The sequence below is a fragment of the Mus pahari genome, chromosome 14 (genome assembly GCF_900095145.1).
Source record: "Mus pahari chromosome 14, PAHARI_EIJ_v1.1, whole genome shotgun sequence".
NCBI lineage: Eukaryota > Metazoa > Chordata > Mammalia > Rodentia > Muridae > Mus > Mus pahari.
In genome coordinates, this window is record NC_034603.1 from 47,861,774 (window position 1) to 47,876,739 (window position 14,966).

Below are 14,966 nucleotides of genomic sequence, written 5' to 3' on the forward strand. Positions count from 1 at the left end.
AATAGTTTATTTTTAAATTTAATTAAATTAAATTAATTAATTTATTTATTTTAAGATATAGTATTACTGTGCAGCTCTGCTGCCTTAGAACTTGGCTAGTCTCAAAGTCACAGAGAGGTATCTGCCTTTGCCTCCTGAATGCTGGGATTAAAGGCATGCGCCACTATACCTGGCTATTTTAATTATTTTTATTATATTAATTAATTTATTGATTTACATGTGCATACATGCTAGGGCATGCATATGGAGATTGGAAAATAGTTTGTAGGAGTTGTCTCTCTCCTCCATGCTATGGTTCCTGGGAATTGAACTCGGGTTGTTAATTTATTCCTTCAGTTGCTTATAACTTCTGCTTTTACTTTTCAAATAATTTTCTTCAAAGTCAAGATTCATCTGAACAAACTCAGGATTGTGATGTACAATTTAAAGCAAAGCGTGATTTTCTAATGAGTGGTTTGCCAGATTTACTGAAACGTCAGATTGCAAAGAAAGCTGCTGCATTAGATGTATACAATGCAGTGAGTACCAGTTTCCAGAGGGTTGTTCATGTACAACAGAAGGATGATGGTAAGTTTGTTTATTTTATGTGTGTGTGTGTGTGTGTGTGTGTGTGTTCATTTAGACAGGGTCTCTGTGTAGCTTGGACAGCCTGGAATTCACTACATAGACCAAGCTAACCTCAAATATATTTATTTTTGACCCAGGGTCTCTTATTCTGTAGCCCTGGCTGACCTTGATTATGTATCTATCCTAGGCCTGAAACTTAGCAGTACTTCTATATTAGCCCTCCAAGTGTTGTGATATAGGCAGGGGCCCTCCCTGGCTAAGTATTTATGCTTACCCAGTTAGAACTAATCTGATACTGTGTATTGTTTAAAAAAAAAAAAAAAGAACCTTGGGAAATCCCTAGCTGATAGACTACTTGCCTGCATATGGGAGCCATCGGTTTGCTCTTCTGCACACAAAAAAGGTAAAAGCCATAAGGGTAGTGGCATGCACCTGCTCTCCAAACACTTGGAAACTGACAGGATCAGGAGACTGAGGCCCTTCTGACCTGTATAATGAGACTCTGTTTTAAAAAAGATAAAGGGTTGGAGAAATGGCTGAGTGGTTAGGAGCACTTACTGCTCCTGCAGAGGACCTGAGTTCAAGTCCCAGCACCCACATGAAGGCTCATTACCACCTGTAACTCCAGCTCTGGGAGATCTATCTATGTTTCTTGTATTCAGGAAGTAAAAAACCTTCTTCTGTCCTTGATAAGTACAGTACAAATGTGGTACACACACAAAAACATCACAATACCAACACTTACTAGGTATAAACAGGAGAATCTCTGTGGATTAAAAGCCAGCATGGTCTACACAGCAAGTTCCAGGCATTATGAGACTCTGTCTCAAAGGAGGAGAAGGAGAGAGGGAGGGAGGGAGGAAGAGAAGAAGGGAAAAAAAGGCTTTAAAAAGAGATGAATAATTTGTCATTGTTTTAGTTTCTCAAGAGTGGGTTTTTCTTAGGGCTGGAGAGATGGCTCAGTGGTTAAGAGCACTGACTGCTCTTCCAAAGGTCCTGAGTTCAAATCCCAGCAATCAACCATATGGTGGCTCACAACCATCTGTAATGCAATCTGACATCCTATTATGGAGTGTCTGAAGGCACTTGCAGTGTACTTACATATAATAAATAAAAGAGTGGGTTTCTCTGCATAGCCCTCCCTGGCTGTCCTGGAACTTGATATGTATATTAGGCTGGCTTTGAACTCAGAGATCCAACTACTTCTGTGTTCTGAGTGTGCTTGGCAGTAAATGCAAATTTAAAAGAAGAAAATGGGGTAGGATTTCTGGTTTTGTAGCATTCAGATGGTGGTTTGAATGATTACAAGTGTTTTTTATCTTTTTTTTCCTAATCCCTGGGCTCAAGTTTACTGATGATGCTCCTACAAGAGCAGACAAAGAAGGCACAGCGATTCTTATTCTACCTCTGTAATCTTACATCCCTAATGGAAGGGTGTAAGATGAGTACCATTGTAAAGATTCAGTGTGGGTTTGTTGGGAGGCTGGGTTTGAGAATCCGTAGTCCTTGGCCAGTCTGAGGGAGGTAGCAAGTTTAGTCCCAGCCCGGGCTCCATAGTGAGGCTCTGTCTAAAAACAAACAACATAACAACAAAACAAGCAAGTCAAAACCTTAGACAGACTCTAAATCAGAATGCCGAACAGTACCTTGATTTTTTTAATTTTTCCTCCTATATATCAAAATTGATTTTAAAAGATTCAAGAATATGAATTTGCTCATTTTTACAAATTAAAGAGAAGATGAGGTAATTTTTATCAGTCGCTTTTGGTGGGGTTCTTACTATGAAGCTTAGACAAGCCTTGTGGTCTCAGTCCTTTCTCGCTTCTCAAATGCTGTGTTATATGATTGAGCCATGAAGTGGATGGGCCGTGACAGGGGTGAGCTGTGCATTTTGTTCACTGCATTCACTTAACCATATAGTTGCTTTGGTTTGTTTGCTAGTGCTGGGAATTGAACTCAGGGTCTCTTACATATTAAGGTTTGTCGGGCCTTTTAATGTTTGTGTGTTTGATATTTAGTAAAGGTTCAGTGTATAACTTAGTATGCTCTGTTTTTCTTTAGAATATTGGTTATGGCATTTGAAGCCACCTTCTTGTCCTCTGTTAACTGAATTTAAGGAATTAAATACTAAAGTAACAGATCTCTCAGAATGTGTTGTTGCTTTTGGTGAATTTTCCACCTTGAATCCAAATCCAAGAAGTAATCCTGCTGCTGTGGTAAGTACCAGATTAAACCACCGTGCTTTCATAGGAAAGCACTGATTATCAACTGTGTAGGCTAGAGGTCCTCCTAGTCTCCAGGTCTTTTGTTTTTGTTTTTGTTTGGTTGGTTGGTTTTGGTTTTTCTTTTTTTTTTTTTTTTTTTTGTTTTTTGGTTTTGGTTTTGGTTTTGGTTTTTCGAGACAGGGTTTCTCTGTATAGCCCTCGCTGTCCTGGAACTCACTTTGTAGACCAGGCTGGCCTCGAACTCAGAAATCCGCCTGCCTCTGCCTCCCGAGTACTGGGATTAAAGGCGTGCGCTACTACTGCCCGGCCGGCAATGGATGGTTATTGTACATTTTGTTCTCCATTGCAGATGATGAGGACAAGGAAGGACTTTACTAAAGAAGTAAGAAATCTCTTGCTGGAGGAAATAAAGTGCTCAAATCCAGAATTTTCTTTGGGAAAATATTTTCCCTTGCTTCTAAAAAAACGAATTGAACACCAGGTACTTTGTGAGGGCCATGGTAAACAAGGTTAGTGACAATCATTGTCATTTATGTCTACATTTGAGTTTTAAAAAGATGAAAACCAGCCTTTGACTCTTAGAAGTGAACGGCACAGACAGAACTTTGCTGCCAGTTGGCAAGGGAGACTGTTTAGGAGTATGATGCAGTGGCTGGTCCTTCCAGTTTGCATGGATTCCCAACCCAGGCAGATCTAGTTCTGTTAAAATGCTAATCATTCATTAATAACGTGTTAAATGAGGTTATTGCAACTCATGCATATAGAAGGCAATCTACATATTAAGGTCTCCGACTGATGTAATATTTGATTCTTAACTTTTCATGTTTATGTTGTACGACTATGGATATTTTAGAGAGATAGGAAGATTATTGGGTATTGAAGATTGTTTTTGTTGATAAGTAAGCACATCCGTTTCTCTAATCCCAAAACAGCAAGTCCACAACTACAGCCTGATGTCAGTCAAAAAGAAACCAAAAGGAAACAAGTGGAAACAGGAAATCAGAAGTCAAAAAGAAAGAGACAAAATGAATATTCAGTGACCCCAGAAGAGATAAAGGGGAAGTCAAAAGACCTTGACAAAAGAATCAGCTCTTCTTGTATAAATCTAGATCCTTCCAAAGGTATACGTTTAAATATCTCACGGAAGAACTGAACTGATCACAGTAACATGTAAAGGCGAGACAGAAGCAGTAGACAATGATATTCTGACAGTAGATGATGACAACACTGTCCTTTCCTGGCAAATTGAATTTTTTTCCTCTCTTAGAACTCTTTTTTTTTTTTTTTTTTTTTTTCGAGACAGGGTTTCTCTGTGTAGCCCTGGCTGTCCTGGAACTCACTCTGTAGACCAGGCTGACCTTGAACTCAGAAATCCGTCTGCCTCTGTCTCCCAAGTGCTGGGATTAAAGGTGTATGCCATCACGCCCGGCTCTCCAGGCTGATCTCAAGCAAAGATAACCTCTGAGCCTCCTGCCTTCACCTATCAAGTGCCAGGATTATAAGCATGCATTACCATACCATGTTTATGCATGGCGCTGGAAATTGAACCCAGACCTTTGTGTATGCTAGGCAGATATTCTGTCTACTAAGTCACATTGTGAACTCCTAACCTCTCTTGCCCCTCTCCCTCACTTTAAACAACACTCTTACGTTGTTCAGGATGGCCTTGAACTTGGGCTTCAGTCTCAGCTTCTCAAATAGCTTTCTTGGCTCATAGAGAACCATATTAATATGTTGGTGTTAAGTTTATAGTTTATTCTGTACTTATTTAAATATACCTGCTATTTTGGTTTTAGACACAAGGACCTGTTGTGTATCCCTGCCTGGCCTTGAACTCATGAGTAGTAGGATTGTTAGCCTTCACTACACTTTCCTTCTACATAGGCTTCGTCTTCTAAGCCAGAGATCAGCCAGAGCTGACGGTGTAGGCTTCTCAGGATGCTGTCAGGAGGATCTAGTTTAAGGTCTACCTGCAGTGGTGTCACATGCCTTTAGTCCCTTCAGTCTAGAGGCAGAGGCAGGTGAAGTTTGAGACCTGCCTGGTCTACTGAGTCAGTTACAGTACAGCCAGGGCAACACAGAGAAACCTCTTTAAAAGATAAAAATAAAAAGGCTATCTAGGATATTGAGTTGAGTTTAAGACCTGTTGCTGGGGCTACAGCTTACTGATAGAGCATAGTTCTGAGTTTAGTGCCCAGCACTACAAAAAAAGAAAAGAAAAACGCCTGGAATCTTATTTATATTGTTTTCTGTATATTTTGCCTTCTATATATTACTATTTAGTATGTATGTGTACATGCACACAAAAATACCTTGTCTAAAGTATACTATTGAGTTGATTTATTTGTGTGTTGTTTTGTTTGTTAAGACAAGGTTTCTCTCTGTGTGGTACTGGCTGTTTTAGAACTCACTCTGTAGACAAAGCTAATCTCGAACTCAGATATCTGCCTGCTTCTGCCTCCTTAGTGTACCAGGCCAGACTCTATTGAGTAGATTTAAGTCATCTTTTTAATATCATGTTCATGGAATGTTTTAATAATTGATATGGCATGCCACCTACCAGTTTTTTTAGCTTACTTTTTCTATATGCGGGTGTGGGTGGTGCTGGCAAAGATCAGAGGAGGGCAATGGATCTCCTGTCATTGGAGTTACAGATGGCTGTGAGTCACCATGTGTGTGTTGAGAACAAACTTGGGTCCTCTGTAAAAGCAGCCAGTGCTCTTAACTGTGTGAGAGCCATTTCTCCAGCCCCATTGCCTACCATGAGGAATATTTTTATGTATATTGTCAGTTTCCTTACCTGTATAAATTCCATTCAGATTTTTATTTTGTTTGGCTGCCATGATAGTTTGGAGAGAATTGGCTTCCTCTCAGTCTTTGGTAGCAGTGTATCCTTTTCTCTTTACTCAGATTGACACCATAAAATCAGAACTTTGTTCTTTAGCTTATTTGCTTCATAGTTCCTATTATTAAACATGGTAATTTAAAATATAGTTATTAAAAGTTTTAATGTACACATATTACTTTTTTTTAAGAATTATTTATTTATGGATATGAGTACACTGTAGCTGTCTTCAGACACACCAGAAGAGGGCATCAGATGCCATGACAGATGGCTGTGAGCCACCATGTAGATGCTAGGAATTGAACTCAGGACCTCTGGAAGAGTAGTCAGTGCTCTTAACCATTGAGCCATCTTTCCAGCCTCCATTAATCGGTATTTATAATAGTGAGTTTTAAAATTTTTTTCTAATTTGTTTGTTTATTTTTTTTAATATAGGCTCTCACTGTATAGCATGGGCTAGCCTGGAATTCACTATGTAGACTAGACTAACCTCATTCAGAGATCTACATGCCTCTGCCTCCCAAGAGCTGAGATTAAAGCTGTGTGATTGGGTTTTGTTTTTGTTTAAAGTAATTTGAGTTTGGTATGATAAATTTTAAATGAAAAATTTTAAAAACATTTTTGCATTTTATAAATAAAAATCTTTCTATTCATGTCTTTGATTGCATCTATAATAATCTAAATATCTAAGAATGTTTGCTTATGTCAAAGAATATATAATGTGTTAATATGTTTACTTATTTTTTCTTTAGATTCTGGAACTGAAGACATGCTTTGGACAGAAAAGTACCAACCTCAGAATTCAAATGAACTCATAGGCAATGAGTTAGCTGTCAAAAAGTTACATGGGTCGGTAGAACTTGTAAAGGAATTAAATAGTTTATAAACTTAGTTTGCTATTTAGACTAAAATTTATTTAGAAACTATAAAGTAATAGTATTACATGGAAAGTCTTTTTGGAAAATAATTTCAAGTAAAAACATTCTCTTCTTATTTCATTCATTTATTTATTTATTTTGTTTTTTCAAGACTGGGTTTCTCTGTGTAGCTCTGGATGTCCTGGAACTTACTCTGTAGACCAAGCTGGCCTTCAGCTCAGAGATTCGCATGCCTCTGCCCCCCCCACCCCCCCACTTCAAATGCTAGGATTAAAGGTGTGAGCCAGCCACCACCAGCTAGCTTTTTAAATTTTCTATTCAGTAGAGCTTACACTATTGAAACTGTCTCATAAAATTTTCATATAAGATTATATCTGCTGGTCATGTGGCACCTGTAATCCTAGCAGTCTAGAGATGGATGCAGGAGGACCAGGAGTTAAATGCCAATTTGAACTACAAAGTTTAAGGCTAGCCTGGGCTGCAGGATACTCTTCTTTTTGTTTTTTGTTTGTTTGTTTTTGTTTTTTGTTTGTTTTTTTTGAGATAGGGTTTGTTTTTATAGCCTTTACTCCCCTAGAACTATCTCTGTATACTGGACTGGCCTCAGACTCACAAAATTGCCTTTCCAGGACTAGGTGTCATGATATACTGTAATCCTAGTACATGGGAGGTCGGGGAAAGAGAATACTGTGAATTCAAGGTCAATCTAGGCAACACAGCCAAACCCTGTCTAAAAAAACTAAATCAGGAGTGAGGATCATTATGATGGCTGGGGGTGGGGGGGGGTAAGTTGCCTGACAACCTGAATTTCATCCCTGAGCCCACATGGTAGAAGGTGATAGCCAACTCCTCAGTGTTAGTCTCTGACCTCCTCAACCACACATATCGCAAATACACCGTGATCCTCCTGAGTTGTGGAATTGCAGTGTGGGAACCATAAGTGCACCCTGTTTATTTGGTGCTAGGTATAGAGCACAGCATCTGAGCTTTCAGGGCAAGGGTTCTTCCAGCTGAGCTACAACACGGCCCTCTACTTTAGATTGTTTCTATTAACACGTTTCTTTTATGACAGTTGGTTGAAGGACTGGAAAAGAAGAGCCGAACTGGAAGAAAGACAGAATTTGAAAGGAAAGAGAGATGAAAAAGAGGAAGGTATTTTGAGTTAGTTTTTTTTTTTTTTTAATTTTTAAAATTTCATTGAACATTTTAGAGTTGGTTTAGCTAAAATTCACATAAACTTAGTAAGATTAGTACATTTCATGTTTGACTTTTTTACTCTTTGTGAATTCACTTTATAGTATTTATGTGCAAGAAATTTGTAGGATTTAATTGCTGTCTCATGAGGTAAAAGTGCTGCCTAAGTAGTTGATCATTTCATTTGTATTTGGATACTTTTTCAGATTTATGGGATAGCACGGACTTTAAAGGCAGTTCGGATGATGAAGAGAATCGTCTTTGCAACACTGTTCTTATAACAGGACCAACGGGAGTGGGAAAAACTGCTGCTGTGTATGCTTGTGCTCAGGAGCTCGGGTTTAAGGTTAGTAGTTAGTTACAGTGAATGTTAATGTAAGAACTGAACTGAAAAATAAACCCGCCTGTAGTCTTAGCATTAAACTAGAAGAGCATAGACCCAAGGCCAGCCTGTTTTAATGAAGCCTTGTTTCAAAAAAGAGAACCGGGCATGGGGAGATGACTGAGTTGGAAAAGTGCTTGTGGACTGAGTTCAGATTCCCCAGCACCTGCATGAGTGCTGCCAGGTAGTGCATATCTGCTGTCCTGGGGCTGAGAAGGCCAAGTCAGGCATTTTTCTGGAGCATACAAGTGGACCTCACCAATCATGAATACGAGGTTCACCCAAAGATTGTTGTTTGTGTCCTTGTTTGGTTGATGGTAAGCTAGCCTGGCATGGAGATTAGCCTGCCCTGCCGTTTGGGTGCTAGGATTATAAGTGTACATCACCATGTGTATCATGGCACATGGATAAAAGGCCCCTTCTTGGGCTGGAGAGATGGCTCGGCCGGTAAGAGCACTGACTGCTCTTCTGGAGGTCCTGAGTTCAACTTCCAGCAACCACATGGTGGCTCACAACCATCTGTAATGAGATCTGATGCCCTCTTCTGGTGTGTCTAAAGACAGCTAAAGTATACTTACATATAATATATGAATAAATCTTTAAAATAAAATAAAAGACCCCTCCTTAAAAACCAGGGTGACTGTAGATAGAGGAACACACCCAAGGTCATCCTCTGACTTCCCCATGCACTCAGAGTGCAAAGGAGGAGGGCGCAAGCATGATGGTTCACACTGGTAATCCTAGCAGTTGGAGAGCTGAGGGATGAGGCAGGAGAATTGCTGTGGATTTGTGCACGGCCTAGGCTACGGCGTGAGACCTTGTCTCAAGAACAAGAAAGGAAAGAAAGAAAAGAAAAACTATTTCTGTCTTTTAAATATATATATGTTCTTTTAGATATTTGAAGTGAATGCCTCTTCCCAGCGAAGTGGTAGGCAAATCCTGTCTCAGCTGAAGGAAGCTACCCAGTCCCATCAAGTAGATAAGCAAGGTGTAAACTCACAAAAACCCTGTTTCTTTAATAACTACAACATTGGCAAGTCACCAAGTAAGTAACCTATTACTTGAGCTATAGTAATGTTTGGAAAAATCAAATCTTGAGAGACTAGTTCTCATAAGTATTGCCATATTCTATTTTCATGCACATAAACACACTTTTGTTCCTCAGGCTATTTTGAAGTAAAATAAATCCGAAGGCCATAGACTTAACTATAACATCTACACCATTCTTATATGTTCTAAAACTAAGGGCTTTTTAAAAACCATAGCAATAGTATAATCAAACCTAAAAATGAAACTTGTTCCTTGCTTAAAAAGAAACAGTCTGATTTCAGTTGTTTGTGATTTTATATGGTTTGTTCAAATCAGTATCCAAACAAGGCCCAGGTTTCACATTTGACTGGTTCTTGCTTCTTGAGTTTCTTTAACCTATCAAGTCCCTACCATGTTTTTTTTTTTTTTTTTCGTTTTTCAAGACAGGGTTTCTCTGTGTAGCCCTGGCTGTCCTGGAACTCACTCTGTAGACCAGGCTGGCCTTGGACTCAGAAATCCGCCTGCCTCTGCCTCCCGAGTGCTGGGATTAAAGGTGTGCGCCACCACTGGCTGGCTTTCCTGTCATTTTTATATTGAAGAACTGAGCCCTTGTCATACTATAGATTTGGCTTCTTACTGTATTTTATCTATCTATCTATCTATTCATTTATTTAATGTATGTGAGTGCACTGTAGCTCTCTTCAAACACACCAGAAGGTATCAGATCCCATTACAGATGGCTGTGAGCCACCATTTGGTTGCTGGGAATTGAACTCAAGACCTCTGGAAGACCAATCAGTGCTCTTAACTGCTGAGCCATCTCTCTGGCTATGATATCAGTTGCCATATTTTCCTTTCCTGCATTTCTTATCAGTCACTGGTTATGGACTCTAATAGATTTATTTTCTATTGTGTGACTAGAATACTGAAGTAGGTAGGCTTGTTTTCCCTATGATACCATGAAAGACTACCTGATGCACGTCAAGGAATTAATGAGTTTTTCATTCTGGCTCACTCATGATAAAGCTCTGTCACATCTTTAGTGTTACTGTGCAGCCAGACATCATCTCTGTCTAGTAGACAATGGTCTGCTTACCGATGATTCATCTGTTTCTCAGTCCTTTTCTCTTTTATTCAATTTGAATAGTTATTGCTATATATTCTAGTTTGTGGATGTGTTCTGCAATATCTAAGATGCTCTTGGTGGGTGCTGTCCAGCATAGTTTTCATTTTCAGAAGTTTTATGTGGGTCTTCTTTTATCCTCTATGTTTCCAGTTATCACATGCCCCATTTTCCTGTAAATATCTGATCACACAGAATATGGTTATAGCTGTTTTGTTATTCTTGTCTATATATCTGTCATCTGTGTAATTTCTGAGTTAGTTTTCAGATTTTCTTGTCCTATGGATTATATTTCTTCTGTTTCTTTAAGTGTTGGGTGCTTGTGTATGTGTGTGTCCACATGTGTTTATGTGCATTATTTGCATGTAGAACTTACAGATGCCAGAAAGTATTTGATCCCTGGAATTGGAGGTACAGGCAGCTGTGAACTGCCTGATGTGGGTGCCGGGAACTGATGCTCCTGGGTCCCCTAGGAAAGTTATAAGTTCTCCTGACCGCTGAGCCTCCTCTCCAGCCTGAATGCCTGATACTTTCAATTGCCTGTCAGACTTTGTACTGTTTATCTTGTTAGATGCTGGGTATTTCTGTCTGCTTTAACTTAACCTTTGTTCTGAACTTGGTTGTTTCAGGTCTGCTATATTAGCCAATATCATAGCAGCATTTAGACCTGGGCTGATTCTGTTTGTCTATAATACTGCACCTGAACACCCTTGCTAGTCTCGCATCAATGATATTTGTTGGTCTGTCTAGTCAAAAGATTGAATTCGTTCAGGCAAGGTGGCACGTGCTTATAATCACAGCACTTGAGAGGCACGTGGACCGCTATGAGTTTGAGGCCAGCTTGGTTTAAATACTAAGTTCTAGGCCATCCAGGGCTACATACTGAGAGCCTATCAATGAAAGAAAAGAAAACAAAAATCTAAATAAAAAAAGGATGAATATGCCATTCCTAGATTTCTGTGTGTCTCAAGATTTGTTTCCCATGGCTAGTACTTAATTTTAGGCTTGGCAGAAGATAAGATGGTTCTGCAGATTCCTGAGCACTCTGCACAGCTATCTCAATGTGTGTGTTCTCTCATTCCCTGCAGTGATCTTCTTAGGAAAACTTGGACTTGTTTCCTTTCCCACTGCAGCTTAGGAATTCTTTCAAAGCAATAAGCTGGGCAGTCTTTAAGATTAGCTGTTCATGTCTTGTCCCTCAAGGATTGTCCTTTGTTGGGCTGCAGCCAAAAACTTAAAAAATATTTCATACAGGATGTCAGCTTTTTATTGTTATTGTTTTAGATGGAAAATTAAATCCAGTCTCAGATCCTTTTATCTTGCCTAGAAGCAGAATCACATCACTTTCCTCGGGTGTTTATATACCCCTCTGGCTGGCAGGGAACTGTCTCAGTTGCTCTGGGGTTTTTTGATTGGCCTCTGGAATCACTGGATCTCCTGCCTTTCTAGTGTGCCAGGTATCCCTAATCTTAGGGTTGGAAATTATTTTTTTAATTTCAATGTGAGTATCTTGAAATTAAAGGTAGCACATAATGCCAGATGTGGTAGCTCACACCTGAAATATGAGCACATAGGAGACTGAGATGGAGGGCCGCCATGAGTTCAAAGCTAGCCTTGGTTGCAAAGTGAGAAACTGTCTTATAAAGGCAAAGAAGCAGTCAGACTTATGGTATAGTGAATAGAATGCTTGCCTAGAACACAGTGGGCGTGATGGAGATGCCTCTAATCCCAGTACAGCAGTTTAAGGTTATCTGTGGCTATGTGTCTAGTTCAAGGACAGTCTAGGTTTCATCAGATCCTAGCTAAGGGGACTTAGATATCAAAACAGTAGTATATAATTTTTAAAATTAGTAATCCTTTGCCTGTCTGAAAAATGGAAAACTAAAAACAAAGTAGTATTTCTGCTATTTATTCGTTATAAACAAATGTTTTAACTAAGATTTTACATCTCTTACCTATGTTGTTTAAATGTCTTATTTAAGACATTTTTTTTTGCTTGCATATGTGTACCATGCTTGTGCTTAGTTCCCACAAAGGCCAGAAGAAGGTATTGGATCCTCTGGAACTTGAGTTCTATAGTTGTGAGCTATTGAACTCCCAATATGGTGCTAGGAATTGAACCGAAGTGTAAAGGAACCGAAGCAAAAAGGAACACGGGTTTTTAACTCTGAGGCTTCTTTCCAGCCCCACAATGGCCTGGTGATTTGTAATAAAATTATAGCAAGAATAACTATTTTAAACTCAAAATTGTCATTGTGTTTACTGAACACCTCCAATATGTAAGTGATAGGCTATGATCCATGGATATAGAGCAGACAATTGAACAAGACTCAGTTATGGAATTATGTGAGTAGAGTGGCTACCATGGAAGATACTGCTCTACTGCTTAATTAAGGCTGTCAGGACTGAGACAAGGATGGAAGGCCTCATGCGGCAGGAGAGTAGAAGTCATCCCTTTATGTTCTGACTTTGTATCCATCCTCCAGAATATCTTTGTAAATACACACTGTTCGCAGGTAATAATGATGTACTATAGATCCCAGGATATGCCATTACCTGGTTTTTCTCCAGTATCTTCTGATTTCAAGCAGCTATAGAAAAAATAACTGGAGGAATTGCAAGTGTTATTTCAAAATTATGTATGTACGCTGGACATTTGGTGCATACCTGTACTTAGAAGGCAGAGGTAGAGAAGATTGCCTGGTCTGGCCTGGCTCCAAGGATGGAACTGATAGGGAGGTGAGGGAATGAAGGAAAATTTAAAATACACACATAGAGAAAAGCTGGGCTGAGGTGGACAGGGCTCTTTGATGGGGAAACCCCAACACCTCAGAATCTCAGCAAGTTTATTAAATCCAGTTGAACAGAGAGGTAGGGTTATTGCATACAGCTGCAACCAGAGATGCGGTTATTACATACAGATAAAAAAGGAGACAGGGTTCGCTCTTCTAAGTAGGATCATTCTTCAGGCTGGAAATATGGAGAGTGGGAGGCTATGACTGACTTTTCTGCACATATTATCAACATCTACACACAGATAAGAGGCTTTACGATCACTCTGACCCTGGGGACCAGGGTGCCATTTTCCCATGGGTCTGAGGCTCCACACCTCACAGAATATCAAAAGTTTGAGTCTATCTGAGTACCTTAGAAAAACTGTTGGAGCCAGTCAAAGAAAAGTATGTAACTTTGAAAAAGAGAATCTTTTCCAACTAGCTTCTTTGTCCTGTCATTTTCTTAGAATAAATAGAACAATACGCTAATATCTGTATTGAGCATTTACATATAAGAATGAAAGAAAATGTCGGCCTTTGGTTTTTATCATGTAAGAGTGGAAATAAACTATAGATGACTTTATCTGGCCATCAGTGTAATTTTAGAATGTTGTTAAATGCAATTTGTTTCTCATAGAAAAGTTAAACTCCCCGGGGAAAGTTGTCACATCACCAAGGAAGCTTCCTCCATCGTCACCAAAGACAAGTGGGCAGAAGCAAGCACTTCTCCCTAAAACTTTGGCAAATTACTTTAAAGTGTCCTCCAAATCCAAAAGTAATGAAGACATAGGAGCACTCATGGGAAATGATAAAGGTAAAGCAGAAGTTAACAAAATAAATTAGCCTTGATGTTTAAAGCTGGGAATGCATTCCCTGGATTCCTGTGCTAATAATTCTAAATATAGAAGCATCACTATTGAGTAAAGTTTGTTATGGGAGTTCAAAAAAAGTGAGTGTTACCTAAAATATTAATATTGTATTTATGCAGGGGTCAAAAATTCTTCTTTGGAACAGAGACAAATTATTCAGACTAAATTAACCAATGCAAATAATTCACATATTAAAGATGTTAGAGCTGAAGAATCCAACAGGAAGAAGGCGACATCACTCATTCTCTTTGAGGAGGTATGCTGGCAGGGGTGTGTTCATGAGGTGTCATAGTAGGAACATTTAAAGACTACCGTGTACTGCTTCTTTTTTCTTTTTTTGGTTTTTCAAAGCAGGGTTTCTCTGTGTAGCCCTGGCTGTCCTGGAACTCACTTTGTAGAACAGGCTGGCCTTGAACTCTATTGTGTGCTTCTTAAAAGAAATTTTAAGATAGCTAAGAAATCCAAGAATACTTATCTCTAGAATAATATTTTTTATAAAGAATGATAATTAGAAAGCATTTTCTCTGTATTGTTTTATATATGTGGATGCTATGCCTGCCTGTATGTCTGCACTGTGTGTGTGCACCACACTCGGAAGACAGAGGAGGGTATTAGATCCTTTATGAGCTACTACCGTGTTGTTTCTGGGAGTCAAACTCAGATCCTTAGGAAGAGCAGCCAATGCTCTTTTTTTGTTTTTGTTTTTGTTTTTGTTTTTGTTTTTGGAGACAGGGTTTCTCTGTGTAGTCCTGGCTGTCCTGGAACTCACTCTGTAGACCAGGCTGGCCTCGAACTCTGCCTCCAGAGTGCTGGGATTAAAGGCGTGCACCACCACGCCGGGCAGCCAATGCTCTTAACCACTAAGCCATCTCTTTATCCTTGCCTAGAATAATTTTAAGACGATTAACATATTTCAAGGATACTGATTATTAAAAACTATAGAAATATGACTCAGAACTACCCAGTTATTAGTGATTTGATTTTATTTAGTTTTAATGTTTACTATGTGACCATCTTAAAGGTTTCTTTATGGAATAAGACAAACTTTTCTCCAGGCAGTAGTGGTGAACACCTTTAATC

At 39.2% G+C, this 14,966-nt stretch overlaps 1 protein-coding gene across 1 annotated transcript in view; it reads left to right on the forward strand.

The window, feature by feature from the left end:
• Atad5 (ATPase family AAA domain containing 5) overlaps positions 1 to 14,966 on the forward strand; it is a 51,347-nt gene that overhangs the window by 21,735 nt on the left and 14,646 nt on the right. The window contains exons 7-16 of the mRNA XM_029546104.1: positions 383 to 567; positions 2,629 to 2,783; positions 3,142 to 3,301; positions 3,725 to 3,913; positions 6,390 to 6,486; positions 7,588 to 7,667; positions 7,916 to 8,055; positions 8,986 to 9,136; positions 13,655 to 13,831; positions 14,006 to 14,142. Of these exons, the coding sequence (XP_029401964.1) occupies positions 383 to 567; positions 2,629 to 2,783; positions 3,142 to 3,301; positions 3,725 to 3,913; positions 6,390 to 6,486; positions 7,588 to 7,667; positions 7,916 to 8,055; positions 8,986 to 9,136; positions 13,655 to 13,831; positions 14,006 to 14,142 (1,471 nt within the window). The remainder of the gene's footprint in view (positions 1 to 382; positions 568 to 2,628; positions 2,784 to 3,141; positions 3,302 to 3,724; positions 3,914 to 6,389; positions 6,487 to 7,587; positions 7,668 to 7,915; positions 8,056 to 8,985; positions 9,137 to 13,654; positions 13,832 to 14,005; positions 14,143 to 14,966) is intronic.